This window comes from Fusarium oxysporum, chromosome XII (assembly GCF_013085055.1).
Source record: "Fusarium oxysporum Fo47 chromosome XII, complete sequence".
Taxonomy (NCBI): Eukaryota; Fungi; Ascomycota; class Sordariomycetes; order Hypocreales; family Nectriaceae; genus Fusarium; species Fusarium oxysporum.
Genome location: NC_072851.1, coordinates 2,191,990 through 2,219,735, shown reverse-complemented (window position 1 = coordinate 2,219,735; position 27,746 = coordinate 2,191,990). Strand labels below are relative to the sequence as shown.

At 48.9% G+C, this 27,746-nt stretch overlaps 10 protein-coding genes across 10 annotated transcripts; 5 read left to right on the top strand and 5 right to left on the bottom strand.

Moving 5' to 3' along the window:
• Positions 1-203: 203 nt before the first annotated feature.
• FOBCDRAFT_209755 (ABC-2 type transporter-domain-containing protein) lies at positions 204-4,920 on the top strand (the record flags this gene model as incomplete). Its single annotated transcript, XM_031194183.2, has 11 exons — positions 204-934; positions 992-1,752; positions 1,815-2,045; positions 2,104-2,234; positions 2,297-2,909; positions 2,966-3,183; positions 3,242-3,456; positions 3,517-3,945; positions 4,000-4,276; positions 4,329-4,472; positions 4,531-4,920. The coding sequence occupies 11 exons, from the start codon at positions 204-206 to the stop codon at positions 4,918-4,920; spliced, it is 4,140 nt and encodes a 1,379-aa protein (XP_031030804.2).
• A 450-nt stretch (positions 4,921-5,370) lies between these two features.
• On the bottom strand, positions 5,371-8,072 carry FOBCDRAFT_193901 (ADC synthase; the record flags this gene model as incomplete). Its single annotated transcript, XM_031194182.3, has 6 exons — positions 5,371-5,820; positions 5,876-5,977; positions 6,025-6,981; positions 7,037-7,488; positions 7,546-7,856; positions 7,921-8,072. 6 exons carry the CDS (start codon positions 8,067-8,069, stop codon positions 5,371-5,373), a joined length of 2,421 nt encoding a protein of 806 aa, XP_031030803.2.
• Positions 8,073-9,129: 1,057 nt separating this feature from the next.
• Positions 9,130-11,541, top strand: FOBCDRAFT_325140 (uncharacterized protein). The gene is made up of 4 exons (XM_059612126.1): positions 9,130-9,275; positions 9,434-10,698; positions 10,753-10,890; positions 10,955-11,541. Exons 1-4 carry the CDS (start codon positions 9,161-9,163, stop codon positions 11,393-11,395), a joined length of 1,959 nt encoding a protein of 652 aa, XP_059466464.1. The 5' UTR covers positions 9,130-9,160; the 3' UTR covers positions 11,396-11,541.
• Positions 11,542-11,753: 212 nt separating this feature from the next.
• On the bottom strand, positions 11,754-13,322 carry FOBCDRAFT_149692 (uncharacterized protein; the record flags this gene model as incomplete). The annotated part of the gene is made up of 1 exon (XM_031194180.3): positions 11,754-13,322. One exon carries the CDS (start codon positions 13,320-13,322, stop codon positions 11,754-11,756), a length of 1,569 nt encoding a protein of 522 aa, XP_031030801.3.
• A 1,150-nt stretch (positions 13,323-14,472) lies between these two features.
• On the top strand, positions 14,473-15,511 carry FOBCDRAFT_246286 (S-adenosyl-L-methionine-dependent methyltransferase; the record flags this gene model as incomplete). The annotated part of the gene is made up of 3 exons (XM_031194179.2): positions 14,473-14,704; positions 14,752-15,321; positions 15,378-15,511. 3 exons carry the CDS (start codon positions 14,473-14,475, stop codon positions 15,509-15,511), a joined length of 936 nt encoding a protein of 311 aa, XP_031030800.2.
• A 393-nt stretch (positions 15,512-15,904) lies between these two features.
• On the bottom strand, positions 15,905-17,273 carry FOBCDRAFT_149957 (uncharacterized protein; the record flags this gene model as incomplete). The annotated part of the gene is made up of 2 exons (XM_031194178.2): positions 15,905-17,194; positions 17,256-17,273. 2 exons carry the CDS (start codon positions 17,271-17,273, stop codon positions 15,905-15,907), a joined length of 1,308 nt encoding a protein of 435 aa, XP_031030799.2.
• An 885-nt stretch (positions 17,274-18,158) lies between these two features.
• On the bottom strand, positions 18,159-19,294 carry FOBCDRAFT_150082 (uncharacterized protein; the record flags this gene model as incomplete). Its single annotated transcript, XM_031194177.2, has 2 exons — positions 18,159-18,517; positions 18,580-19,294. 2 exons carry the CDS (start codon positions 19,292-19,294, stop codon positions 18,159-18,161), a joined length of 1,074 nt encoding a protein of 357 aa, XP_031030798.1.
• Positions 19,295-20,191: 897 nt separating this feature from the next.
• Positions 20,192-21,946, top strand: FOBCDRAFT_246280 (uncharacterized protein; the record flags this gene model as incomplete). Its single annotated transcript, XM_031194176.2, has 2 exons — positions 20,192-20,431; positions 20,486-21,946. The coding sequence occupies 2 exons, from the start codon at positions 20,192-20,194 to the stop codon at positions 21,944-21,946; spliced, it is 1,701 nt and encodes a 566-aa protein (XP_031030797.2).
• Positions 21,947-22,944: 998 nt separating this feature from the next.
• Positions 22,945-24,631, bottom strand: FOBCDRAFT_172388 (L-Aspartase-like protein). The gene is made up of 3 exons (XM_054707935.2): positions 24,211-24,631; positions 23,648-24,156; positions 22,945-23,589 (listed from the first exon to the last, which is right to left on the bottom strand). Exons 1-3 carry the CDS (start codon positions 24,506-24,508, stop codon positions 23,032-23,034), a joined length of 1,365 nt encoding a protein of 454 aa, XP_054563910.2. The 5' UTR covers positions 24,509-24,631; the 3' UTR covers positions 22,945-23,031.
• A 516-nt stretch (positions 24,632-25,147) lies between these two features.
• FOBCDRAFT_266229 (major facilitator superfamily domain-containing protein) lies at positions 25,148-26,882 on the top strand (the record flags this gene model as incomplete). The annotated part of the gene is made up of 5 exons (XM_054707934.1): positions 25,148-25,532; positions 25,589-25,740; positions 25,795-25,970; positions 26,029-26,268; positions 26,324-26,882. The coding sequence occupies 5 exons, from the start codon at positions 25,148-25,150 to the stop codon at positions 26,880-26,882; spliced, it is 1,512 nt and encodes a 503-aa protein (XP_054563909.1).
• Positions 26,883-27,746: the final 864 nt, after the last annotated feature.

Below are 27,746 nucleotides of genomic sequence, written 5' to 3'. Positions count from 1 at the left end.
TGTCCCAATCAACATCACATCTATCTGAATCCAGTCTAAGCCACTACCAGCTTGACTTACAGCGACGTTGCTGAGGTGAAAATAGCGAGAAGACTGAGGGCTTGCTGGGAACTTGGCTCATAGCCTCTACCGATTGATCTTGTTTTACCATTTGTTATCCAACTTGTTTGGTCTAGCTTCTACTACAGCAAGCAGCATCGAAGATGTCCACGCCTACCGAAGGGTCGGTACTCGAAACCCAGAAAGATGCTGCGATTGAGGTATCGGTCCCCAAAGGCCTCGATCCAGAGGGTCTTGATGCCATTCGGGTGCTTCTTCAGAGTCAAGCTCTAGGCGGCAATGATACACCAAAACAGATTGGCGTATCTTTCAAGCATCTCTCGGTGACAGCCCCATCAGGAACCCAGGTCCAGGTCAAGACTCTGCCTCGAGCCATCCTCAATACCTTTGGGCCCGACCAAGTTCGATTTATTAGGGAACAGGTCTTGACACGCATCAGCCCTCGAAATTCTGTCCCTGAAGGGAAGACAATCCTCAATGGATTCTCGGGCGTTGTCAAACCGGGGGAAATGCTTCTTGTCCTGGGACGTCCGGGTAGTGGATGCTCCACGTTCCTCCGCACTGTCGCCAGCCGATCTAACCTGGCCACTACCGGTGACCTCGAGTACGCCAATGTCTCTTCTTCTGTCTTCAAGCGTGACCATGCCAGGGAGACCATCTATCTACCTGAAGAGGACAGGCACATTGCGTCCTTGACCGTCAGGCAGACGATCCAATTTGCTCTCCGCAACTCTCTCCCGACAGATGCTCGCAACACGAAGCTCGTGGCGAGCCTGGTTGATGTTATCGCCAAGATCTGCGGCCTCTCACATGCTCTCGACACTCCTGTTGGTGGTGCATTCTCTCCCGGTGTCTCAGGCGGAGAGAGGAAACGGTAAGAGAGAAACCCCAACCACATCGTGAATATCATGTCTGACTTGCGACTTTTTAGTGTTTCCATCGCCGAGGTCCTAGCAGCTGGCTCCTCGGTCCAATGCTTCGACAATTCGACCCGTGGCCTCGACTCTTCAACGGCTCTGGACTTTGTAAAGGCTCTAAGAGCCTTCACTGATATCGGTCACAAGACAACTCTTGCAACACTTTACCAAGCCGGCGAAGAGATATACCGAAATTTTGACAAGGTTGTCGTTCTCTCGGAAGGATACGAAGCCTTTTTTGGAAGCACGTCCGAGGCTTGGAGCTATTTCCATAACCTTGGATTTATTCCCATTCCTGGTCAGACAACGGCTGAGTTCCTGGCAACAGTGACAGACCCCGACGAGAGGAAGGCTATTCCCGGGTCAGAAGCCGATAGTATCAATTCTTCTGCCGATCTTGCCGCAGCCTTCAAAAGGTCTAACCACTATGCACGTCTCGTCAGTGAGATCGACGAATATCGAGAGAAGCAGGGTCAGGCAGATGCTCTACTTCCAACCTACTCATATCGCTTATCGCTGCCTTATCAGGTGAGGGAAAGCTTGAAGCGAGAATATCAACTCGTCAAGGGACAGAGGCGGGTTTACTACATCAAGTGGATCACAACAATAATCCTCTGCCTTGTTTGCGGCAGCGTGTACTTTGACATTGAGAACAATGCACAGGGTGCTTTTACGCGTGGTGGGATCCTGTACTTTGCACTGATCTTGAACGGATGGCTGCAGTTCCCTGAGCTTTTCGACGCCTACACAAACAGGCCTGTATTAGAGAGACAAGGTACCTTGGCCCACCCTGACGCTACATATCTTGAGATTGTGTTACTGATGATCATCCTACAGCCAACCTCCACCTGACGCGTCCCGCTGCAGTTGCGTTGGCCCGTTTCCTCATTGACCTGCCGCTCATCGCTTTCCAACACGTTCTATTCACTTTGGTGTTTTATTTTCTTTCGCGGCTTCAAGTTGAGGCTGGCAAGTTCTTCTTCTTCTACCTGACTCTCTTCATTTCCACAGTATGCTTCAGCAACCTCCTCCGCATGTTTGCCTACTTTGTTGGCACGTTGGATGACTGTAAGATCTCATCACCCTCCGATCAATGACAGCACTAACGCGGTACTGTAACATCTAGGTTTTCGCTACGGAGGGTTTTCCTGCACGGTGCTTCTTCTGTTTGCCGGCTTTCTGATTCCTCCCAATGACATGAGTCCAGCTTTCGGATGGCTGCACCATATCAATCCCATGTTTTACGGATTTGAAAATGTAGGTTCCATGATCGAATCAGGCGTCTCCCGAGAAGTATTAAATACTGACATTTACTTCAGCTCTTTAGTAGCGAGTTCAGCAACCTGGATCTCTCGTGCCATGATAACCTCATCCCAGCACAGGGTATTGAGGGACATCAGACTTGCGCTGTCAGAGGTGCTTTACCTGGACAGACTAGTGTTCCAGGACTACAATACGCCGAGTCTTTCGGATTCTCTTACTCCCACAGATGGCGAAACATTGGCATCATGATCGCCATTGGTCTGGCCTATCTCATCGCCGGCATCTTTGGAAGTGAGTTCATGAGCTTTGCACCCAATGGCGGTGCTCCTCTCGTCTTTGCGAAGCGCCGCAATGCCTCGAGTCCTGATTCCCATGATGTTGAAAAGTCCGCTCCCTCATCCGGCCGTGCCAGCGTTCTTTCAGGTCGGATTGGGCAGGTTGCCCTCAAATGGAACCAGCTCAGTGTCGACATTGGCGATAGTCACATTCTCAAGAACATCTCGGGGTACGTCAGGCGGGGGGAGCTTACTGCTCTCTGCGGCGCCAGCGGAGCAGGCAAGACGACACTCCTCACGGCTCTGAGTCAGACGAACTTTGCGGGCAGTATCGTCGGTGGAGAGGTTCTCGTCGGTGATCAGCCTCCCAGCTCGAGCTATAGGAAGACAGTTGGTACGAACCGATCCCAGGCGGGTCTTCGTGGAATGGTGGCTAACGATGGTCGCTAGGATTTGCGCAGCAGATGGATCTCCACGATGGAACAGCAACTGTTCGGGAGGCTCTCGAGTTCTCTGCCCTTCTCCGACAGCCGAAGCATTACTCAAAGGCTGAGAAGCTGGCGTATGTCAGCAAAGTCTTGGACTTACTCGACCTTAATGACGTACAGGATGCTCTGATTGGAGAAGACGGTGGTGGTCTTGGTGTTGAGCGGCTCAAGAGAGTGACGGTGTGTTTTACACTCTCCCCCGATTCCGACCATCAAAGCTAACTGTTGGCTTACTTAGATTGGTGTTGAACTTGCCGCGCGGCCCGAGATCTTGTTCGCCGATGAGCCAACCTCCGGACTGGATTCTCAAGGTGCATCTCGCATCGTCCACTACCTCAAGACACTCGCTCGTCAAGGCCAGGCAATAGTTGTCACCATCCACCAACCGTCTGCTCTGGTGTTTTCTCAGTTTGACAATCTACTGGCTCTGTCTTCAGAAGGCAGCCAACTCTAGTAAGTCTACATCTCCAAAACATCTATTCCGCCAGTGAGACCGATCTGACCAAGATGTAGCTTTGGCAAGGTCACTGAAGCTCTGTCGTACTTTGCTCGCAACGGTGCGGCGTGTCCTGAGGGTGCAAACCCCGGCGAGTTCATCCTCGAGACTGTTGGCGCAGGTGTCAACGCTCGCACATCTGACAAGGGCTCTAACTGGGCGTCGACATGGGCTGCCTCCCCAGAGGCCGCTGACCTTGGGCGAGAGATCACAAATAATAGTGATGCTTCCAAGAATCTTTCGCCTGACGTCGGCGAAGTGGTCACGTCCGAACATAACGCCTCTGTGTTTCTTCAGACAATACTTCTCACCAAGCGGATGCTGCTTAACCAGTGGCGTAGCCCGCCGTACATCTACTCCAAGATCTGGGTTCATGTTATTAGCGCTATTCTCGTCGGCTTCACCTTCTTCCAGATCGGCACTAGCCCGCAGGATCTGCAGAATCGGTGAGTTTCGTTTCGGCTTCTACTCTCTTTCATGATCGCTAACAAATTCTACAGGATGTTCAGTGTCTTCTTCATCCTCTTCCTTTGCAACGCCATTGTCAACGTGATTTTGGCACGTTACTTCTTTGCAAGTCTGTACTGGCAGTTTCGCGAAGGGCCGTCTCATGCATATGGATGGATTGCTTTCGTATCTTCAACCATTCTCTCAGAAATACCTGGTGCTATCTTGGTCACCGTTCTGTACTTCGTCATCTGGTACTTCCCAGCCGGTTTGCCTTTAGATCAGGCCGGCTATATCTTTCTATTTCTTCTCACATATGAGATTTTTCAAGTAAGTGACACCCAACTCATTTTGGTTAGTGGAACTCCTCTGACACTTGCAGGTCCTCCTTGGTCTCTTCATGATGGCCCTTAGCCCAGACCTTGGCGCAGCAGGAAATGTTCTCGTTTTTATTGTCTGCACTTGTAACTGGTTTAACGGCATCATTGTCCCTTACAGCCAGATCCAGGTCTTCTGGCGTTACTGGGTAAGCCAAAGCATTTCCGCATCGAGACTCTCTGGCATTTCATCTAACAAAGATATAGCTCTACTACTTATCCCCATTTACGTACCTTCTTGGCGGAATGGTGACGGCCGTGACCTCATCTGTGGGTGTGTCGTGCTCATCAGCAGACCTCACAGTATTTACTGCCCCTGCTAACGAGACCTGTTCTTCATATGTATCGGAATGGGCTCTATCCGCCTCCGCTCAACTGCTCAACCCCGAAGCCTCTGGTGATGACTATTGTCAGGTATGTCGTTGGACTACTGGGACTCAGTTTTTGGACCAATTCAACCTTGGAAATGGTCAACTCGGTGGACAATGGGGTAGTTGGGGAATCTTTGTCGTGTTCACGTTCAGTAATCTTGCCTTGGTCTACTTCTTCACTTGGGCCACCAAGGTTAAGGGGTGGAAGCTGTTCTACTTCTTTTAGATAGCGTCTACCCGGTCTTGCCGTTGGGTCAAGCCGCTCAACCTGGCCTTTGTCAGGAAGCACATATCACGAGCTCAGTCAGACCTGAGAAAGCAGTTTCGCGTTTTTCATTCATCATCGATGGCAGTTTTAATATACCTTTTCATTCACATCCATCCTCCTCTTCTGGTAACATGGTAGAGCTTCGTTTGTATACTGACATGTACTGTTCTCCACTACCCGTAACTCTGTTTGGTCCACACTGCGATGTCATCTGAAACAGCGAAAAGTGAAAAATGAGAAAGACCTCCTCGAGAAACTGTCGCATCATGTATGGGTATGTAGTTATACTTATTTCACTTCACTCTTGTCCCAAGCAATGCATCTAACGAATGTTTGTTTCTATGCAGATCACGCAATATTTATACTACAGACTCAGGATGCTATTGCACCAATCTATCGCAGCGCCCATCACGCGCTGATTGCAGCTCTGAGCGGATGCTCCTGTCTCAGATGACCCTCCTCCTCCACAAATGGTCCCAAGGGACTAATAGCTGCTACATCAGGTACATGCGCCTTTCCTTTGCCTCGAGCAACAGCATTAGCTTTAACCATGACCTCGTCCCATTCCTTGTCCGCCTCACTCAGCCAGGTGATTGCTCCTCCAGCACCGAGTTCCAATTCATTGCCAGACTTGACGATCGTGCGGATCACAACGGATTGGTCGACGGTACCGCTGGCACAGATGTAACCGATACTTCCCGAGTATATACCCCGCTCGCGTTGGCCTTCGAGAGAGTCGAGGATCTGAACTGAGCGAAGCTTCGGGGCGCCGGTCATGGAACCAGGCGGGAAACAGCGCTCGATAACCTTGGTTCCTCCTACCGATGGGGCAACATGGGACTGTATTGTTGTGACAAGCTGAATAACAGTCAGTCATGATGCAGTCAAGTACGCTTGGATAGCGCCGTCTTACCTGATGAACAGTCTGATAGGTCTCTACATGCAAGAGCTTTGGCACAGAAATGGAGCTTGGTGGTGAGATGTTATGAAGGTCGGATCGAATGAGGTCAACGATCTACCCCAATTAGCTTAGAAAGTCTCTAGCAAAGGCTTTTTGCTTACCATCAGGTTTTCGGCTAGCTCTTTGACATCTGTCGCAAGCTGATGCTTCCGTCTCTCATCCTCGACTGGATCAGAGTCAACAGCCAGGGTGCCCTTGATTGGCTTCATCTCGGCAACACCATTGCTATCAATGGAGATGAATCGTTCAGGAGATGAGGAGAGGATGGTCTTGTCATGGGCGGCAAAGTGGATATAAGCGGAATACGGTGCAGGGTTTCGTTTCCGAAGGTCCAGATATAAGCTGTAAGGATCAACTTCTGGGCTCTTGGCTCTGAACTTTGTTGTCAACGTGAGCTCGTAGGTCTCCCCCTCTTTGATGGCCTCCTTGGCTGCCCAGATCGTGTTGGAGTAGGATGCCTCATTATCGAGTGCGACGAAGTTGGGCAAAGGATGTGCTTCAACGTAGGGTGGCGACGGTGGCGCGTCAAATACCTCACGTACACGAGTCAGATAGAGGTCAAACTCGGCCTCGTCGATACCTATCTTACTCGAAGCGCCAATGGCATTTCCGATTGGATCCTCTTCACCTCGACGTATTAAACTGAACAGCGTCCACTCTCCGGTATAATTATCGAGTCGCAGCACGGTGTTTGCGAAGAGTAGCTCGCTATCACTGTGCTTCAAGCTGACATCCTTCTCGTCGGGTGGTGTGAACTGGTAGCCAGGTAGTGATTCCCTCTTGAGCTCATAGCCAAAGTAGCCGATGAGCCCAACCTGGAGCAAAGGCTGGCCAACATCTGTCTCTTGATCCAGCGACTCAGAAGGGAGTGTTTCGGTGTTTGCCACGATGGTCTCCTGTTGGAATTGCTCCAGCCACGACCAATACGAAACGCTCAGCCTCTCCGATTTGATGTTCTTGCCATGCTGGTAGAAAGATACGTGTCTCGACTTTGTTGAATAGCTCAGTGCAAAGGAAGCCCATGATAAATATGAGTTGCGAGAGTGTGAGTCTCTAACCTACAACCAAGTCAGAATGTGAAAGGCCATTGACCATTGGATTAGGCGCACGTACCTTGGCACTATCAAGCCACGCCTCACCGTCTAGGGATCTACCCCGAAACAGTGTTTGGAACACAATCTCTGCAGATGGACCTTTGCCAACCCTAGCAGACTTGACATAATAAGGTGAGACCACGCGTGCTGGATTAGCCTCTGCAGCAAGGGCCTTGCCCAATTCGGTTTGCTCAACGGCATTCTGCTGAAGAATATGGTCTGGCAGCGACGCGTTCTCAAGAACCCGACGCTTGGTCCATTGGTTCCTCGGGTTACTGGTCACCCAAAAGTCCAAGACGATATCTCGGAAGTTTGAGAGGATCTGCTTCCCGTGAGCAGAGCAAACGCTTTCGGGATGCCATTGCGTGCCAAAGACAGGGCGTTCCCGATGTTGAAGTCCCATTAACACCTTCTTGGAGGGGTTCTCTGGGTCGTATGTCCATGCCGTGACTTGAAGCTCTGGTGGAACATCTGGAGGGTGTCAGCAAGAACACTATGTGAAGGTTTAATATGGGTGAGACAAGGCACCTTCAATGTCCAATACAAGACTGTTATACCTTACCCCATCGAACTTTTGCGGCAAACCACTGAGAATACCTGTGCCTCGGTGGTGGATCTGACAGATCTGACCATGTTTGATGTTTGGAGCATGAATAATATTGGCGCCAAACGATGTACCAATGCCTTGATGTCCAAGGCAGATCCCCAAGATGGGGATGTTGACTTCTCTTATAAGCCTAGCGTTGAAGCCAAAGTCTGCTTCGCGCTGCGGTGTGCCGGGTCCTGGTGATAGGATGATAGCATCTAGGTGAGGGAGAATTTCCGATTTGAAGTGATCCCTGGAAATGAACAGTCAGTCTTTGCTTACAGTTGGAGTCTTGGGATCTTTGTTGTTCTACTTACCATGAGAACTGGTCGAATCGAACAATAGATACACTCCACTCCGGATAGGACTGTCCATCATGACCCTTCTGAGTACCTTGGAGCAGTTGCAGAATGTTGTTGGTATAGGAGTCATAATGATCAATAATGAGAACCATGATTGTGCCCATTTTGGTAATAGTGTAATGCAGTATGAAAGTCTCCGAGATGAAAATGAACTCAAATAAATGTTACTTGGCATATAACAAGAACGGCGGGTGTCTTTTAGCAGCAGACCTGCTTGACTTCAACTTGATGCGACTAGTGCAGGTTATTATGCAAGCCGACTCAGCAAGAGCAACTCGATATGGAGATAGACGTTGGAATCGAGAGCACATACAATCTTACCCACTCTATTTTCCCTGGAGTCCTGCTAGCCAAAGAGAGTTTCAGACTTGGAGCAATGCGAGCCAGTAGCTGTCTGTTGTCAGGATCCTCAACGGGCTCCCATGTTTAGGTTCCCAGTCGGGATGACTTGAGAATCAGCCCGTATCGTGTCATTACTTCTTGCGTCGGGGATGCGCAGCATAATCCTCGGATACTGATGTCGTCAGCTATGGTTCAAGTGCTTGTAGTTGGTTCGGCACATCCGAAAGTGCATGGTTGCATTCTGTTTCTTGCTACAATGGCAGGGAAGGCGCCTCGCCGAGGCATGGAATTACAACTGTTAGAGCATCACGTCAGTATCATAAACTCGATATATGCATGTGAACTGCCCCTTCTTGATATTCACTAAAGCAATGTTACTTACGTTTGACATTGCCGGAATTTCCCCGCGTGCCATCACGACATGAAAGCGTGATGTTGCGAAACGTGGCGAAGAACGATATCAAATTTAGAATCATCAAAAACACTGATAAGAGGAACAATTCTGGCTAGTCTATCTGCCGGCATGCGGCTGGCATTACCAATCCTTCACTTTAGGTTACGGAGTAGGGCAGCCTAACAGGAGCCTGCATGCAGGTGTGTTTAAAAAGGCGTAGGGTAGGTTTGCCCCCCACTCCTGGGTACGGAGTACAGATACGCATTTCCCGATACGCTTAAGCGCGGTAGGACTGTTTGGCTAATTGCAGATCCCTGTAATCACGCTATAACGCGCTAACTCGATCGGAAGGAGATGCCGTGCTTAACCCTCTCGTCCCTCTCGGAGCTATGTAGACGACCTCTGCTGTCTTCTGTCCAAGCCCGCTCCCTCTTACCACCGCCTCGGAGGAAGTGAGAGATGCAGCCGGTTCTGTTTTCGCCGACTCGCCCTCAGGCTTCGTCCCGCCGGGCCAGAGACGCCTCGAAGCAGGGCCCCTGGCGCTGCTCCAACTGCCCCAAGGAGTTTGCTCAGAGTGAGTACTACGCCCTGTCGTGCCTTGTTTTAGTCAATCCCTTTGAGCAGATGATGGTTCGTGCCTGTACCACAAACAATCGCACTCCTGACTCTACCTATAATGCATTTTTTCTTTAGTTGCTTAGTAGGCTAATTAAAATTTCTTTATCTCTGAAGAAGAATATCGGTACAAGCATCAACAGCGTTGCATTCAGTCGTCCCAACGACAAAAGTTATCCAAGCAGAAGTCTTGCACAGCCTGCGCAGCCTCCAAACTGAGCTGTGATCTGGGTACGCCGTCATGTTCACGCTGCATCAACAGGAACAAGACGTGCCGGTACGTCTCGGCCAGCAATCCCAACGCCACGTCTCAGCAGATTGAGGCAGCTCAACGGCCTCGTGGGCACCACATTCGCGCCGATTCGGGGCAGCCCTATGATAACAATAGCGTTGTCGGAGATAACTCATCGTTGTCAAATTACTCTACTCGTCGTCAATCAGAGCTTGAGCTTGAAGCTGTCATGCAGGACGCGGGGGATCAGAGCCGCTCCTCTGCCACCTCGAACAGCCTATCACTTGCAGCTCTCCAACAACAGCAATTGTCTGTACCTACTTCTCACGGTATAAATATCAACGGGTGGAATGTGAACACGCAGACAAACAGACCAAGTGTTGGGTTTGGAGATCCTACGCCAAGTCCGGGCCAGCTTGAGAGGGACAGCATTTCATTATTTAACTTGACGAATGAGGCGGAGGCCGCGTCTCGATGGCAGCAAGAAATACCTTGGTTCTCACAGAATCCGTTTCTCTCCCCCGAACTACCTATATCGCCAGAGCTTGAAGACCCTATGCAAGGAAATGGCTTCACGGGAGCTTCCGAGGATCTAAACTTTGATCTCCTGGGCTCACTTGGAATTTTGACTCAGAATCGGATCACACCAGGCCAGACATCTCAACCGGGCGGATTTTCAACCATGCTGAATACTCCAGTCTCATCTGACGGCCACTATCCCAGAACAGGATCTATTGCCAAACCCCACAGTAACCAACACTCTCCACTTGATGTTGAGGCCGACACCGAACAAGGTAAGACTCTGCACGGTGCTGTCAAAGCTGCGCGTGGTACGGACTTGCCAAATACGGCCGCAACGCGTCCGCAGTATGGTATTAGCCAAACCCTGCAGTCATGTCCTTTCCACAGACTCCACAAAGACGATGATCTTATCAAAATGGTCAGCAACTACCCAAGTGTCATGTTGCAACCAGGAGTATATCCCCCATTTGTACATCACAAGCTATACCGATGTTCTGCCGGCGACGTGGCAGAACCGCTAGCTAAGGCCTTTTGCTGTGTTGGGGCGTTCTACGCTTCTGTCCCTGTCAGCGAGACATTTGTCTACTCGCTCATAAATGAGGAGACCAATAAGCTTGTCAAAGGATTTGTAAGTAAAAGGCCTATTACGAACTAGTCATCCAGTCCCATTAACAATGTTCAGCATCAAATACCCCGTTCTGATGCGGACATGCTGGCGGTAGTCCATGCCATGTGTATCTATCAGATCCTGGGGTTCTTTGTTAGCGTAAATACAGAACAGACGCGTGCAGCCGAGTCACAGCAGATGTTCTTCCTCAAGGTAAACAACCTCTGTTATACCTGTTAAAGTTTGACAAGAAGCATAAGCTAAAAGTGCATGGCAGATGACCAGACGTCTCGCCAAACAGTATCTCCAAACCTCAACAGTCAAGGACGGAGAAGAGACCAATTGGCGCAAGTGGCTCATGGACGAGACAATTCGCAGAACCGTTTTCCTTGTCAATGCCATAAATACGCTTTCCTGCCGTATTCAGAAGCAGGACCCGAACTACTTTGAGCCTCTAGACAATGATCTCATTCACAACTTGACTCTCCCAGCACCTGAGGTTATCTGGAAAGCCTCCTCGGCAGAAGAATGGACTCTTGCCAAGTCTCAACTTCCTTCTGACGATTTAGTGCGCACAAAGGTTACTATTCGCCAGGCTGTTGATCAGATCAAGAATTCAGAAAGACTTGGGGACCGAGGCACTCGAGCTAGCCAGCTACAGTTCGACGTGTTTGATGACTTCACGAAGCTCGTCATTGCTACAGCAGATGTACAGTAGCAGAATCTGGTATTTTGCCTCCAAAGCGTAAATTTTAGAGCGGCTCATTTCGTCGATATAATCCATTATGATCCTGTCAATGCTGTGCTTCTTATGTTGATGTTAAATGGCAGCCTGATGTCTGAAAGGTTACTTGGGAATGACAGGCTATTGTATATGTAGTTAATCTATAACATCATTGAAACACCATGAATTGCAAAGATTATAATTAACGCCGAATAAATTATGCAAGATGATGTTAACATATCCTGTTATCCACAGATCGCTGAATCCTATGCGAGTGCATATGTATAGAAGGCAGACAATGCATCTGGTACTTCTCTCCAACAACGTCAGCAGACTGCGCCGGCCTTTATAGCTAGCTTAAAACCTTCTCATTAATCCGGTCCAAGATTACAAGGCGTTCCGCGAATCCCTTACCAGCCTTGCTCAAAGCATCTATATTATCCTTTTCTCTCGATAGGATAACATTCTCAGGATAGAATTTTCCCAGAAGCGCTAGCTTGAGAATGGGGTCTGAGGTGGGAATGATATGGATTGTGTTTCCATGACCGTCCTTTACTCGGGGTGAGATGACAAGTCCAGGTCGCGAGAGGATATCCGCTGCATCGTGGACAATTGTCTTGTGGATGCCACTGGCACCTTGGGCCGAGAGTGCGCTGAGAATAGGTGATGATGTTCCCTTTGAAGATCCCTTGTCCGGTTTGACTTCATACGCGTAACGCCGGCCGCGGGCGATCTGGCCGAGATCAACAGACACAGACTTCCCCGAGTACAGCGTCAGGCGCAGCTTGACAATGCGTCGAAGAGCGTCTTTCCCGGCGTCGATGGCCAAAGAAGACTCGGTGACTCTGGTGTCAACTCCCAGCAAAGAAGGTAAATTCCAGCTACCATCCTCAGAGACGGCTTCACTCGCTGCGAGCTCTGTTCTGGGAGCGTCGATGTATTCCTTGTGCTCGTAGTCAAACAATACCTCGCTCTCCACGTCATAGACATGGGCTGGATGATAACGTAGTAGGTGAAGAGAAGTAGACCCAGACAAGAAAGCTGGCAAAACCAGGCCTTGGGAGTACTGGAAGCCGTAGCCACCTCGAGGGAGATGGCGAGCCGTGAAGACCTTGGCGAGATCGACAATGGCAACATGCTGGATCGTACCTGTTAAGCAGTGTACAAGGAAGAGCTTCCGAGGCTCCTCCAGATCGCGGATGCCTCGGCTCGAGTCTCGGGGAATGACGAGAGGTACCTTGTCGTAGTTCTCGAAGGGAATTAAACTGTCACGCAGGAGAATCATGCGATGAAGCCACTCGTTATAAAGCTCCATCAACTGGGAGTCGCTTCGAGGCCCAAGCAGAAGGCCTGCAACCGCCGGAGTCCAGAGATGCCCCTCACAGGGGCTTCGGAGCCGGATCTTGGGATTGGCATTGGTAGGGTCGATGCTGTCGTGGACGTATCCAACAAGAGTCTTTGCAATCTTGTTTGCTTGGATCACAATCTCCCTGCGCGCAGTATCCTGGGACGAGTGGACCAGTGGCAGTGTGGACTCTCTACCTGTAGTTGCAAGAGAAGCGGCCAAACCATTGACGAGAACAGTGCGAGCAGGGATATCGTTTGGTCCATCTGGACCAAGTCGAGATATGATGACATCGAGTAGGGGCGACGTGGTGGCGACCAACTGTCGGACACTATAAACTCCGGGCGGAGTATAGAGCGCATTGTTTATGATGAGAGGATAGCGCTCAGCTTTCGAAGAATCATCATTGTAGGGAGGAGACGGGGGAGATGTCATGGCAACAAGTCCGTCTTTCTGAGTCCACGAAGGGTAGACAGTATAGCCCAATGTGAGATTTGCAAGGTTGGCGAGTCGGTAGGGCGCGGCGGAGGAAGGGGGAGGAGTGATAGCGGAGACCATTGTACGGGCCAGAAGCATGTGGATGGAGAGGATCAAGGTTAGGCAGAGGATTCGAGGGAAAGCAGAGCAGACGAGGAAGAGGGGCAGGGCTATGATAGAGGACCGAATGATGGACTGTACCGACAGCTTGGTCGGTTGCGGATGCGATGTGGCTGTGTCTGAAGCGTAAATATGGCCCCAATACTGGATGCCTAGACCGACTTTTGTAAGGTAAATAATCGGTTTTTCTTTACTCTTACGTCTGGATATCGTTCTAGGGAATCGGCCGCGTGCACGAGAGGCTATGTGAGGGAATGGCCAAGATGATTGATGAATAACGCAACGAAAATGGAGATTAATCTCTGGCATTAAAACATCCCCGCGTGAGGCTTAACACAACGGGTCCTCGGGGCGTGTTGTCTGTCGATGTCCGATGGCCCTGACCAAGTGTTGGTCCTCGCTACGCCCCTTAGTCCTGCTGTTGGTTGAGCCAAATACTGCCCTCAGTGCTTTTTTTTCTTATTCGCAGGTAGTCTCATCTGAGCTGAGTCAAATTTCGTGTAGTCTTTGCTGATGCTGAAGCTGTTGTTCGCTGTGCTCATTCCAGGCTAAGAGATACTAGGTAAGGTAGCTCAGCAGAGAGAGGTCAGCTAAAGCGCCATCGAGAGCTTTGCCAAAATGGTATTAATTGTCACCAGTAGGAGGTCTGGCGCCATCAATAGGGACTTGGCACGCAATTACGTGCTTAGCTTCGGAGATTTATGGCAGTTTGAGGTTGCTCAACTCCGAGAGTATCGGAGTTGGATGGCATAGTGGGGCTGCCCCGATTTAGAAAAGCAAGTAAATCAATTCTGGTAGATTTATTAAATCTCATGCAGGATAACTGCAGGAGCATTCATGTGGGGGATTACGAAGGTGTATCTGCTTCTTAATTGGATAGAGATTATGTGCTTGTGAATATTACCAGATATAGCCGACAGCTTAATCAGGGTGATACTTAGTCCCGATTGCGATATTTCACCACAATCATTTCGAATTCGTAGACAGATGCAGTACTTCTATGTTAATCTCATTAAATACAGGTAAAGAGATCAATACCACAGAAATAGCAAATATTTCCAACTGCTAGTTAGACTAACTAGTCCCTCTTAACTTTGTACCTTGATACCAAATAACCCCAATTGGCGAAATGTCTACTGCAACTGTTAGTGCCGTGGCTGGTGCTGTGACAGCTTCGACGCCACTGGCACCGTTCTCAGGCACAGAAGGAAGCTACATGCTACCTCATCATGCCCAAGAGATTGAGAGGCTCCACCGCCAACACCTCTTCATGAATACTACCACGGGAGGTCAATTGCTCGTAGTGCCATCCATACACGAGAAGAAGTCCTTGCGTGTACTGGACTCGGGTGCTGCTGATGGTAAGTGTCTGTTGCTCTTAGCCTATCCCTAGTATTGACATTCGTAGGCTTCTGGCTACGCGATCTGCCTCGCCAACTCCCATCACACCATCTGGAGCTCTATGGAGTCGACATTGGATCTGATCTCTTCCCAGCACCAGATGAGAGTGCGATTCACAAGGTAGAGCTTCGGAGCCATGATGTCAGAACTCCCTTTCCACATTCGTGGGACTGGTCCTCCAAATTCGACGTGATCAACCAGAGGCTGCTTATCTGGGGTATCCAGTCTGCCGAGTGGCCTCGTGTCATCTCGAACCTTGTTGCGTCTCTAAAGCCTGGCGGCTATATACAGTTCGTCGAGGCTGAATGGATTGATCCCGATAATTTGGCAGACGAGAAGACCAGGCCTCAACTGAGGAAACAAGCCGCTCTACAGGAGTGGTCTACCGCCAGCTTCGGTATGGACATCCATATTGCTTACAAGCTCGAAGGGCTCCTTCGAGACGCTGGCTTGGAGGATGTTCGCAAGGTCCAGTTTAATCATGGCTATGGCGCCCTCGCAAGATCCAAGGACCAGAGGAATGTGTCGGCTGAGCTCTGGGTCGAGTGCTTCAGGACCTTGGATGAGAAGATACCTGGTGAGTCGAACGTGTCGTTTTCAAAAACGCCAGATGCTAACATTATGGCTTTACAGAAGGTGGCATTCCTGGGGTTGCAGCGAATTCGAAGGAGTTCCATGAGTTCCTCGATGCTTTAGAGGTCGAGATTAAGACGTACGGCTATCAACCTAAGCTCAATTATGTGTATGGACGAAAGCCCTTGGCTTAATGAGAGAAGAAAGCTAGATCCGTATAGATCTATGAATCTTTATTCTATCATTCAATTAGATCCACCTTGCCGAGATGTTCATAACAGTGACACAAATTTGAACTTGATGTCTCATATTGACCCATGTACAGACGTTTTGTCCCTATATCATCTTGAACAGAGTCAGAGTTGTTAATGGCCAGAATGCGATATACAAAGACTCAATATTCGTAGCACGTCGCGGTCTCAATGTTGTTAAGAGCTCTGCTCTGTGTGATAACTCTAACCTTGATATTTATAACATCTAACTGTTACGCAAGTAATGGCACATATGAAAGTTGCTACTGGCTTAGAGAAATAGGTTTAATTTGCGACCGCCGCTAGGTAAGTATAAGAGTGGATGTTGCTAAATGTTCAACCAAAGTTCTTCACAAACTCAGCGAAGCGTTGCACCAGATCCAACGCCTGCTCACCCGACAACCTAGGGTCACATAACGACTCGTAGCAAGCCTTCAAATCTCCCTCGTTCTCGCAGGATGGACCACCTAAGCATTCTGTGACATCGTCTCCCGTTTGCTCCAGATGGATACCCCCCAAATGACTCCCAAGACTCCGATGAGCAGCATATGTCTCCTCAAGCTCAGCCAACAGGTCTTCAACCCTTCTAGTCTTGATTCCATCGGGCGTAGTGAATGTGTTACCATGGCACGGGTCACACATCCAAATCGGTAGATGGCCACTGAGCTGCACTGCTCTGATGATGGCGGGAAGTACCTGTCCGACCCTACCATGTCCCATGCGAGTGATGATGGTGACCTTGCCATACTGTGCAGTATCGGGAGCCAGAGTGTCAAGGAGGGTAATCACGTCTGCTGCTGTGGCTGTTGGACCGATCTTGACGCCGATAGGGTTTCGCAGTCCACGAGCGTACTCAACGTGGGCGCCATCAAGTTGACGAGTTCGCTCACCCAGCCAGATTGATGTTGCTGACAGGTTATAAGACTCATGTGTAAGAGCAGATTCATAGGGGAGGTGAAGTGCCTCGTGCGACGTGTAAAGATGACACTTGTTGAATGCCTTCTCAGGTACTGAATTCGCCAACCCAGTGACATGACGGATGCTGTTTTGCGTCGCAGCGGCATAGAAGTAACCCAACATGAGCCGCTTTGGGTCTGGATTTCTATCCTCGAGTCCCTCAGAGTTGATTATGTGGCCTCGGAATGCGTGCACCTTGTCGCCATTTGGGAGCACCTCGAGGGGGTTTGACCTTGGCTTGGCGTATTGTCCTGCAATACGTCCGAGTGGTATGACAGGCTTTCCTATCGCATCTTCGAGTATCTGGCTTTGCTGATGGAGCAGGTCAACCTTGCGATGGATGATATCATGCTGTATATCGTGGAAGCTCTCTGCACAGTCCCCTCCTTGGATGATGAAGCCACGACCCAGAGCAACATGGTAGAAGCGCACACGAGCCTGCTCTATCTCCAAGCGACTAACAAGAGGTGGCAGTTGCTTGAGTGATGCACATACATCCTCCAGGGCATTGGTATCACTGTACTCTACGGCCTGAGCAGCGTACTTTGACCGCCATGAGTCTGGCGTCCAATGGATGGCCCCATTGCCATTCGTCGTGATTTCCTTGACTAACGCTGAAGCTGCGGACTTTCGGTTCCGGTAACCGGCAGAAAGCCGGAGGTTGTATGTCTAATCAAGGTATCTTAGCAGCGGCAACGGGTAGGAGTTGGTTCCTGGGTAAAGATTTTACCGGTATCTCAACATGCATCGCGGGTGTATGTAACATGTCCCGTAGTGGTTGCCACTTGTCCAATTGTGCGACGGTTGTTTATCGATGGATTACTTGAAGATTGTATGAGTCTCTGAGTGAAAGATATATCGGCACAAGGTCGAAGAGACAAGTGATTTCTGAAGATATCGCTGACCTCAATAATTACGCATAAGAAATAAATAAAGGAGTCTCTTTCTAAATGTAATCAACCAGAGATCTTCCTGGCATACACTCGGTTTGGGTTTCGGTCAATAGCAGCGAGCAGAAACGAGCCTCAATCGTAGGCCTACAATGTCACGATTTTGCGTGATTTTGCCATGAGTTGTTGTGTTCCCAGTTCGTGCCAGTTACATTCCGCTGCTGACCAAAACGTGCCTTGCAAGACGTGGGGGCTTCCTGTAGGATGCTATCGTGGCAAACAGACTATGCTAGAGGCCCCGATCCGCTAATGCAAGGCCTGAAGGAGAGTTTCTGCGAGTCGGAGTTGGAATTGCATCGATGTGGCAGACCGAATCGTCGGGGAGGTGTTGCTCGGACATAATTGACCATGGCACTTGGCCCCAGAAATACGGCTGCATATGCACGTCGAGTCACAATCCTGGCCAACGCTTTCTTCAGACGTGAGAGGGATTGTATGCAGGCGGCATAGTGAGCTGGTCGGGCGAGGTTTGCGTTACAGGAACTGCCTTCCATTTCAAACTAAAAATTTGCTTGCTGGGTTTTACCAAGAGTAGTGAACTAAGTATCCATATCACGAGCTGCTCATAGAATGTGAATAATACTATGAGGTTATATTAACGTTAATTGGTTTCATGTCATGACTTTCACAGATGATATTGAAATAATTAAATAAAGAGACTATTTAAAAACGTCGCTTAAACATTATGCACTACCTGCTTGAAGCAAAGGAGCATTAGCTACAGCCTCAGACGTCTCGCGTTGCATATCATCAGTCCAGGTCGTGGTGTTTTGGCCGTTTTTATGCAGATACGCCAATCTCTCCACAACGTGCTTTCCTGCGTAGACTGCGCCATACTTCTGCGGATTCGCGGCCGTGCAACAAGCCTTGATGGGTTCAACTAAGGCCTCTCGGTTAGGATGGCCAAACCAGGCGATGGAGTAGCGCGCCGGGATGATGTCAGGAATGTTGCCGTCGGCATCAGCCTTGGGAACCGGCTCCACAACGCGATGCTCGGTAGAGATGAGGATGTCGTTGAACCAGCGGGACAGCAGATCTCCAACTGTTCTTGGTTAGTCATTTTCATCTTGCATAGAGGAATCTCTCCAGGGTTCGGTAGCTTACCGTTGATAATGGCGCATCCGGGAATCGGTGGAGCATCGATGTACTTCCCGTCGGCTCGGCGCACCTGCAGACCCCCACTCTCATCGTTGAAGAGCAGGGTAAGGGTACCATAGTCTGTGTGTGCCGAGGCCCTGGTCCTTTCTTTGAACGCAGCTCGAGTTGTCTCAGGGTAGTAGATGACACGGAAAAAGTGGTCCTTTTCGTCAACATGAGGCTCAAAGAAGCTCCCGTCGACACCGACTTGCTCTGCTAGAACACGAAGAAGAACAAGGTGGACCTCATGACACTTTTCAAAGAAGAAGTTCATGTCGTCCCGGAACTCTGGCCAGTTCTCAGGCCACTGGTTTGGCCTCGTTGGGTCGTTCTCCTTCCCAACATCAAAAGCCTCTTTGAGATCAGAATGACGAGAATCTCCTGAAGTTCGAGCGGGAGAAAACCATCCATGGAAGCCCTTGGACTCCCCCGTCTCGACCTTTGCCTTTTCTGATACGGGTAGAGCGAAGAACTTCTTTGCATGAGAGAAGAGATTTTCTCGAGCAAAATCAGGGATAGAGTGGTTTGACAGGTACACAAATCCAACATTGACAAAGGCGTCGAAGAGTTTTTGCTTCTCTTTAATGCTGTCTTCCAGGACTCCTGGCGACCTGGAGATCGAGGGACCAATAATCTTGGCAAAGTCAATGACTGGGAGACTGGCAGTTTCTTTGGACGCCATTTTCAGTAGATTGTTTGACAAAAACGAAGTCGTTGTAGTAGAATTGTGTGAGAGCTTGGTCGTTTTAGTTTAGACACTGCTGTATCTGTTAAGCCTTGCTCAAATTCTCAAATTTGGACCTATGACCGATTTATGGATTAAGACTAGAACAATTTCTTAAACACATACTCAATCACCTACTACAAGAGCCTCATGCAAGTGTCTGCCGATTCAATTGGAAAGTCGTGTAGGCATCCGTCATTCACAAGCCATGTCTGCTTTTAGGTGGTAGAGACGATCCGGGCCGCATCGGAGCTGATACCCTGTCAGCATACCCTGAACCAGTTCGGCACCAGGGAGTACACTGCAATTGTCACGGCGAAGTAGCTATGAACCCTTGGCAAAGTTTATGCATATAACCCGTATATCCATGCAAGTCCGACTAAAACTGCGCTGACTGGTCGCGTCATCAAGGACCCTTATGTCGCGTAGACGCGGAATTTGGGAACGCGAGCTGCCTATGTGATGCTAGAACCGCCACGTCATGGTTTACGCTAACCTGGGGAAAGGCTAGTTGATCTTCACGAGCCGTTTCGAGATGGTGAGTGATATGCATTAGCTCTTACAGGGCTCGGAGCGCGCTGGAAATATACGAGAATAGGAAGTTGGCATCGCAATTGCGTCAATTTCAGTTGCATGTTGAAACACAGTAAGCAAGTTGTCGGCATGTAATTCTGTTGATGTGCTTTTCTGCCAGGAAGACGAGATTGTCGAAATGGATGGGGTACATGCCTCACAAGCCAGAGACCAAGGCTCGTGTGGAAGACCAAAGCAATTCAATATTTAATGCCTTGATTTGAGATCAATCAGACTTTCTTCACATTTTTAATTCAAGTCACAATCTCCATTATCCCCAAGATGGTCTTTGAGTCAAAGTTTCCCAAGGTTGACCCGCCCTCCACGGACGTGTTCAACTTCATCTTCAACACTGCTCGAGAGAAGTATTCCAAAGACAAAGTCTTATACCGGGTCCACAATACCGGAGAGACTTTAACTTTGGAAGAGCTCGAGAACAAGAGCTTGCGACTGGCTAGCGTTCTTGTCAAAAAATACGGCATCAAGCCTAATAATGTCATTGCATTTTTAGCCAACAACTCTGTGGGCCATCTTTGCCTTCCTGTCTACACAGCTGATTTAACTGACATCTAATAGATAAATTATCCTATTGCTTTCTTTGCAGCACTAGCAGCTGGAGCTACAATCTCTCCAATTCCTGTTCAGCAAGGACTTGATGCTCTGGCAATTATTCCCAGACTCGAACAAGCTGACGCCAAGTTGATCATAACTGACTCAACGCTGGCATCCATCACAAAGCCGGCAGCTGAAGCGTTTAATGGGATTCCTCTGATCAGCTTGGACAGCTCTTCTGATGGAATCAGCAACATCGAAGCTCTGCTTGCCGAAGAAACGGAGCTCTTCAATGGATTCAGACTCTCCACCCACGCGGAAACTGAAAAGCACTACGCCTTCATTTACCGTACAAGTGGTTCATCAGGCAACGTCAAGTCGTTCCTCACAACTCATGCTCACTGGGCAGCCAATCTCCTCACAACCCGCCTGACCGTACCTTCCGACACAGATCCCGAGAAGGATGTCTGGCTGTCCTCTCTGCCTTTCGCTTATGGAATCAATGCAAAGCTGAACCTCGGTCTGAACATCCTTCTTGGTATTCCTGTCATTATTCTCACTCAGCCTTTTGACCAATCTACCTTTCATCTCATCGACAAATATGCCATCACCTTTCTGTTTGTCACCCCACCGCTCGCAGCCCAGATCGCAAAGTCGGAGAAGGTCGGGGTCACTTACAAGAGCATCAAATGGCTTCTATCTGCTGGAGCTCCTGTCCATACCAAGATCCGGGATGCAGTTCAAGACAAGTTCAATGGTGTTCGTCTGACTCTTGAATGGGGTACTACAGAGACTCTCCTCATCGCCCTCCAAGTCGACGAGGCTTCATCTGTGCCAGGATCAAGTGGCACTCTCGTCCACGGTTTCGAAGCCAGGGTCCTCGATATTGAGACTGGCAAGGACCTTGGTCACAACGAGCAAGGAGAAATTCTTGTGAGGAATACTCTCGCTCGCTTTGCTGGCTACAAGGACAATGAGGAGGCTAATAAGGACTTTGACGCTGATGGTTGGTTCCATTCTGGTGACGTCGGATACGTCGATGGGAACTCCAATGTCTTCATCGTTGACCGGTTGAAAGAGCTACTCCGTGTAGGCGACGGCTACGGTACTCATGCTTCGGCAGCCGAGTTTGAAGCTGTTCTCTTTGATCACCCCGCCGTAGCAACAGCCGTAGTGGTGGGTATCCGTGACCAAGAGACTCAGCAGGAACATCCTACAGCATTTGTTGTCCTTCAGCCCGATGCGACACCAAGCCACGATTTAAATGCCGAGGAAAGGTCTTCTGCTTTGGACAAACTGGCTAGAGAGCTGGAGGGATATGTTGAGACAAAGCTGGGCAAGTTCAAGAGGCTCTCAGGTGGGGCATTTTTCGTAGAGAAGTATCCTTACGTTGGTTACAAGATTAACAAGAGGAGGTTGAAAGAGCTGGTACATGTTGGGCCGTCTTCGGATAGCTTTGCGCGATGGATTGATGCTGCTGCTTAATTATACTTAAGTTCGATACTCCGATTATCTTCTATTATGTTGAGTATTGCATTAAAATTGACATTACTATTTCACATACTAGCAAATTCAGTCCCAAGGGCACACTCCACCTATAAACATTTACCAGTCTCAATTCCGAATCTGCCGAGAAGCTCATCTCTAACCCCATAATGAAAACAAGACGTCTTGCAATTTATTTATACATGACTCAAGACCACGACAAGCCAGGATCATAATCCACTATAGCGCCATGCCTATTCTTCAAGTGACTCCACATTGATTTGTCGGAATTAAAGCTGCGGTGGCCTTTTACGCTAGAGCCGCAATCAAAGCAATACCAGTAATGTTCATGCATATCCATCTCTCCCAGGCGCCCGGGGCGCCTAATGAAGCTAACGTGTTTCGCCCTCAGATGCTCAATCGCTTTCCCCATGTCAAAGAGTTCTTTATCATGATCATAGCAAGTTAGAATAGGCCGCCGGCTAGATGTCGTCAATATTAATGGCCTTACTATTATGTTTTAGTACGTACGGCATGTTTACTAATCTCAGAAGAGCCTCTTCCTTCGTATGGTGGCGCGATAGCCAATAGTGTCATCGACAATGGTCAGGATTTGCTCTAATATGCCAGATGAGAGCCTTGGAACACTTGATGCAATTTATGCTGGGGGTCTTGGCCCTATAAATACTGTGCAGAGTAGAACCGCAGCTCAAAGTATAATAAATTACCTAGTCTCTTTTAACTTCGTCCTCCAGTCTGCCTGAAGGGAAGTACCGATAGAGGGAAGAAAATATAGGGTAAGGATCCGCACCGCCGTAGGTACATTCGGATTGGCTCAGCTCCGGCCAGACTTCGATATCGGTGGGTTCTCGGTGGGTTCTCGGTGAGTTCCATTGTGCTGGGCCAATGAACAGCTTGAGAAGGCAACTTCCGACACCACCACGCATAACTGAAGTTATGAGCACTGACGTTTATGACTTGGGTGCAGCAGCGAGATAGGCCACTTACGAGGGATCTCGCATACGACTCTATATATATACTTTAACACTAAATATTTGTAACCCTATCTAATACTGCTTTCCATCTCAAAGCTTTGAGGTCCTTAATCTCAAGACTTCGTCAACCATTAATTGACAGCAACCGAGGTATTGTGTTGGATCGACCAATGAGGTCAGCTGCTCTGTAGTTAAATGCTTTGTGACTTGCTCAATCTTTTGTAATGATTCTATCAAGGATAAATTTCCCTCGATTGCAGACACGCACGCACCGTAGACTACTTCATGAGCCTCCTGTCGTCCTATGAACTCAGCCAACTTCATCATAACAGCCTCAGCAACTATGAGCCCTCGTGTCGATTCCAGGTTGGTTTTCATTGCGCCTGAATTGACCTGTAGGCCTGATAGTGCAAAGTTGGCTTGATAAAGTGAGCCAACCACCGAGATGAACGCGACCGGAAGTGCAGCCCACTCTAGGTGCCAAGGTCCCGAGGCACGCTCAAAGTCTGATACCATACCATCTAACACCAGCCCTGCCTGTGCACGAAGGATCTTAGATTGTGCTAGGATGATCTCGCTCGAAATAGGGTTTCGTTTCTGAGGCATCGTTGACGATGCTCCTCGATGAGGTACAAAAGGCTCAGCAACCTGGGAATCATTCAATGTCAGTTCACGTTTACATAAGTAGACGACGATATTCACTTACCTCGTTAAGCTCGTTGGATGACATGATCATCAGATCAAGCGCAATCTTTCCCAATGAACCTCCAATCAAAGCCAAAAAGTTCACGACCTCAGCAATGGTATCTCGAGCGACGTGCCAGGTGATAACGGGGTCTTTGAGACCCAAGATGGCAGCTAGCCTCTTTCGTACTCGAATACCGTCATCTGAGCTACCTAGCGAAGCCAAAGTACCAGCAGCGCCGCCGAATTGCACCAGAAGACACCGTTCCTTGATTTGTTGCAGGCGTTCAGCGTGACGTCGAAGCCCAGAAAGCCAAACACCACATTTGTAGCCAAAAGTGATGGGTAGGGCGTGTTGTAGATGTGTTCGGCCTGCCATTGGCGTGTCGCGGTACTTGGAAGACATTGACTCGAGGGTGTTTATTGTTTCACCGAGGTGGCGCTCCACGATTGCGATGCCGTCCTTGATCTGTAGTTGCGAAGCCAAGTCCATGATATCTTGTGTTGTAGCGCCCCAATGAATGTATCCGGCTTCTCTTGTTAGCTGCCGCACTCCTTAATTCAGACGAGTGGTTGTGTACTTACATTGCTGATGAGGTACCCAAGAAGCCATTTGTTCGACAAGACCAAGGATGGGGTAACCGACAACCTCTGCCCTCTTTGCAAGCAAAGGCCAATCGATTTTCGATACATCAGAATGCTCACGGATGACTTTGGCGGTTCCCGAAGGAATCACACCTTGGTCTTCCTCTGCTTGAGCCAAGGCACATTCTGCCTCGATCAATTTCGAGACATATGATCGTTCAGAGAAGCACTCTCGAATTTCTTCTGTTCCGAAAGTGTCTCTGAACAGAGAAGTATCATGAACGGTAGCAGCAGCCATTGTTGTGTATTTGAGGTGCTAAAAGCTTTGAAGTGAGGCTAGAAAGCAAGAAGCATGAATCCTTCTGGGGTCTCATGACCAAGGACGTCGAGGTTTATGTATGCACTCACTCATCATGACAGGTCCACAGCAAGACCTGTACCGAAGGCCGATGGCCCGCTGGAATATACCAATCACTATCTCTATCCCGATACTGTTGCCCCGCTTTTCAATAATAGTGGAGAACGGGATACGGCGTTGGGCTCGCTTAATGCGGGATAAGCATGACTCGCGTGGGCGGGATAACGGAATAGCGGGATAGCGGCTTAAGGCTTACCCTATGATCAGCATAGATCAATTGTCCAACGGTTTACCTTTGTGCTGCTCCGCATTCACCCCGCGACTAATCCTTCTCCATGGGGTATACAGCGGGAATGTTGAGCTTGAAGGCTTGGGCCAGAAACTGGCTCCAGAGATTTATAAGAGCGTGGAGATGGCTCTCGGTTTGTGATCCATTCCCTTGCTCTCCAGACTTAACAATCTAAGTTCCTGTTTTTTTTCCATCTTGATCTACCTACAATAGATATCTCTTTGACAGTTCTTTGCCAGTTCTTCTGCACACTTTGTAACGCAGCCATAGCTGTCCTTTCAGAGCCCCAAATGTCCACCCCTCCAAAGGACGTGAAACCTGACGCAGGCTTCGACGCTGTTCACGATGAGAAAGTCATCGAGCAGAACGGAGTTGATAATCATCGCGGAGACTACTCGGGTGCTGCAACCAAGACTGATCCTGCTGAGATTGCCTTGGTCCGGAAGCTGGACAGGATGATCATGGTGAGACTTGGATCCAATGATTACCGTTATCTTCACGCAGAATTGCTAATGAGTAAGCCTATTCTCTGGGCCATGTACTTCCTCAACTACCTCGATCGAAACGCCCTGCCCCAAGCACGCCTGAATAGCCTCGAAAAAGACCTGAAACTCAAAGGTGTCCAGTACAACACCGCAATCTCGATCCTATTCGTTGGTTATCTCTTGATGCAAAGTATGCTCTGCGATCACATCATCATGACTCTTGGGGCTAACTCTGGCACTTCATAGTTCCCTCAAACATGTTCATGACACGAACCAGACCGTCCATCTATCTATCCTGCTGCATGATTGCCTGGGCCGCCGTGTCAGCTTGTACCGCAACTGTCAAGAATTACTCTGGCCTGATTGCTTGTCGTTTCTTCTTGGGTTTTGTAGAGGCTGTAAGTACTTGCCAGCTTCCACTTGCGCCTACCACTGCTAATACATTATCACAGCCATTTTATCCAGGCGCCCTCTATCTGCTATCGATCTACTACACTCGAAAAGAACTCGCTACACGCATTTCGCTGCTCTACACTGGCCAAGTCGTAAGCACCGGCTGTTCAGGGCTTATTGCGGCAGCTACGTTCTCTACACTCGACCAAGTCAAAGGAATTGCTGGTTGGCAGTGGTACGTAAACAACTTCCAATAAGTCACAAGGTTTAATTGCTAACGCTTAAACCTCCAGGCTCTTCATCATTGAAGGCTCAGTAACAGCTCTTGTCGCGGTATTTGGCTTCTTTCTACTCCCCGATGACCCTTCCGAGACTCGATGGCTCACACCTGAAGAGCGCGAACTTTGCATCAAGCGAATTAGTCGAGATACTGTCGGCCAGCAGGTTCGAGGTACAACTTGGGAAGGTCTCAAGCAAGCTTGCAAGGATCCTCGAACCTGGCTTTTCTGCCTTATGCAGAACCTCCATATCAGGTATGTTGCTTCGAGATGTCACCTTTGCTGGCTGGTCATGCTAACTGCATCCCAGTGCATGCTCTTTTAACAACTTCTTCCCGACCATTGTCCGTGCCATGGGATTCAAGTCTACTACAGCCTTGCTTCTCACCGCACCTCCATACTTTGTTTCTGGCATTCTTGGTATCCCATTCGCATGGTCGTCTGGTCACTTCAATGAGCGGACCTGGCATATCACAGCAGGCCTGTCTCTGGCTGTCATCGGCTTTGTCATGTCATGTGCAACTGTTAACGTAGCAGTGCGATATACAGCAACTTTCCTTTATGCTACTGGCGCTTACTCGGTTGGATCGGTTATTCTGGGCTGGGTAAGCAATACCCTCTCTCAAACTCCTGAGAAAAAGTCGGTTGCGTATGCTCTGGTCAATGTTACAGCCAACTTGGCTTACATCTACTGCGCTTACCTTTGGCCCTCATCAGATGGTCCCGATTATCTTATGGGATTCTCCACCATGGTGGCCTTTGCTGCCACGAGCATCATGTGTGCCTGGGCTATGAGGTTCTGGTTGAAGAGACTCAACCGCAAGATCCTTGAGTCAGAGAACGAGAGTGTTGCTTTTTATGCCTACTAGATAACTCTGATTTAAAATAAAAGGGGTTTGAACCTGGGCCTATTGTTAACTTGAAGCAATTAATCAACTCGTTTGTGTTAAATTAACCTAGAATACCCAAGGACATAAAAGAACTAATCGTAACATGAAGAAAGCGCGAATGAGTTTATTTTTCTCTTATGTAAAAGAAGAAGAGCACCGCAGAGCCAGATGATGTCCTACAACAATGAAGAGCTGGCTGATCTATTACCAATGCAAAGGTGTTTAAAGAAAGAGAGACTAGAATTGCAGATACCCCTTAAAGTACGGTCTCATGATTGCATCAGGCCATGTATGTACGGCGGAGAACTATAGGGTGGTTTTGATACACTTTTACTGTTGGCAAAGATGCTCTAAAGAAGACTTAAGGTGTCTACTAAAGTTTTTAAAAGAGGCGTTGTTGCAAAGCTGAGGGGTATTGACAATCTCTATTGTAGTTGAGTTTTGCCTCAAAATCGAATAGGATATAATTGGAATACCCAGGTAAGCTCTATTTCTAGATCCGAATGAAAAACGGCAGCGATCGGAACCTGCATCAAATAGGCATCACTGTAATAGAGAACTTTGAAATGAAGAGGGGCTTCGTGCCTCTAGTATAACAGCAATCTGTTTTCAATGAGCTGAGTGGCGTAAGTCAGCGGGACAACAATCATTTCGTCACTACAGCGTGACGCACAGCAAAGGTGAGGGCTTGGTAGTACCTATAATCAGCCCTCGAGTTCTTGATTTACTTTTGTTCCGCTCTACTCGACGGGAAGAGTCTTCAAACAGGCTCTCCATTCCCAATCATGGATACTTTACCGTCTGCCCTGATCTAAAGGTATACCTGGCAGATATGAAAAAAAT

Bases quoted from the DNA above. Each gene is read 5' to 3' on its own strand.
- FOBCDRAFT_172388 (XM_054707935.2), bottom strand. From the start codon at position 24,508: ATGGCTGCTGCTACCGTTCATGATACTTCTCTGTTCAGAGACACTTTC. The intron at 24,157-24,210 runs GTAAGTACACAA...TAACAAGAGAAG, and splicing joins TTGGGTACCTCATCAGCAAT to CCGGATACATTCATTGGGGC. The intron at 23,590-23,647 runs GTAAGTGAATAT...AATGATTCCCAG, and splicing joins CATCCAACGAGCTTAACGAG to GTTGCTGAGCCTTTTGTACC.
- FOBCDRAFT_325140 (XM_059612126.1), top strand. From the start codon at position 9,161: ATGCAGCCGGTTCTGTTTTCGCCGACTCGCCCTCAGGCTTCGTCCCGC. The intron at 9,276-9,433 runs GTGAGTACTACG...TTATCTCTGAAG, and splicing joins CCCCAAGGAGTTTGCTCAGA to AAGAATATCGGTACAAGCAT. The intron at 10,891-10,954 runs GTAAACAACCTC...AGTGCATGGCAG, and splicing joins AGCAGATGTTCTTCCTCAAG to ATGACCAGACGTCTCGCCAA.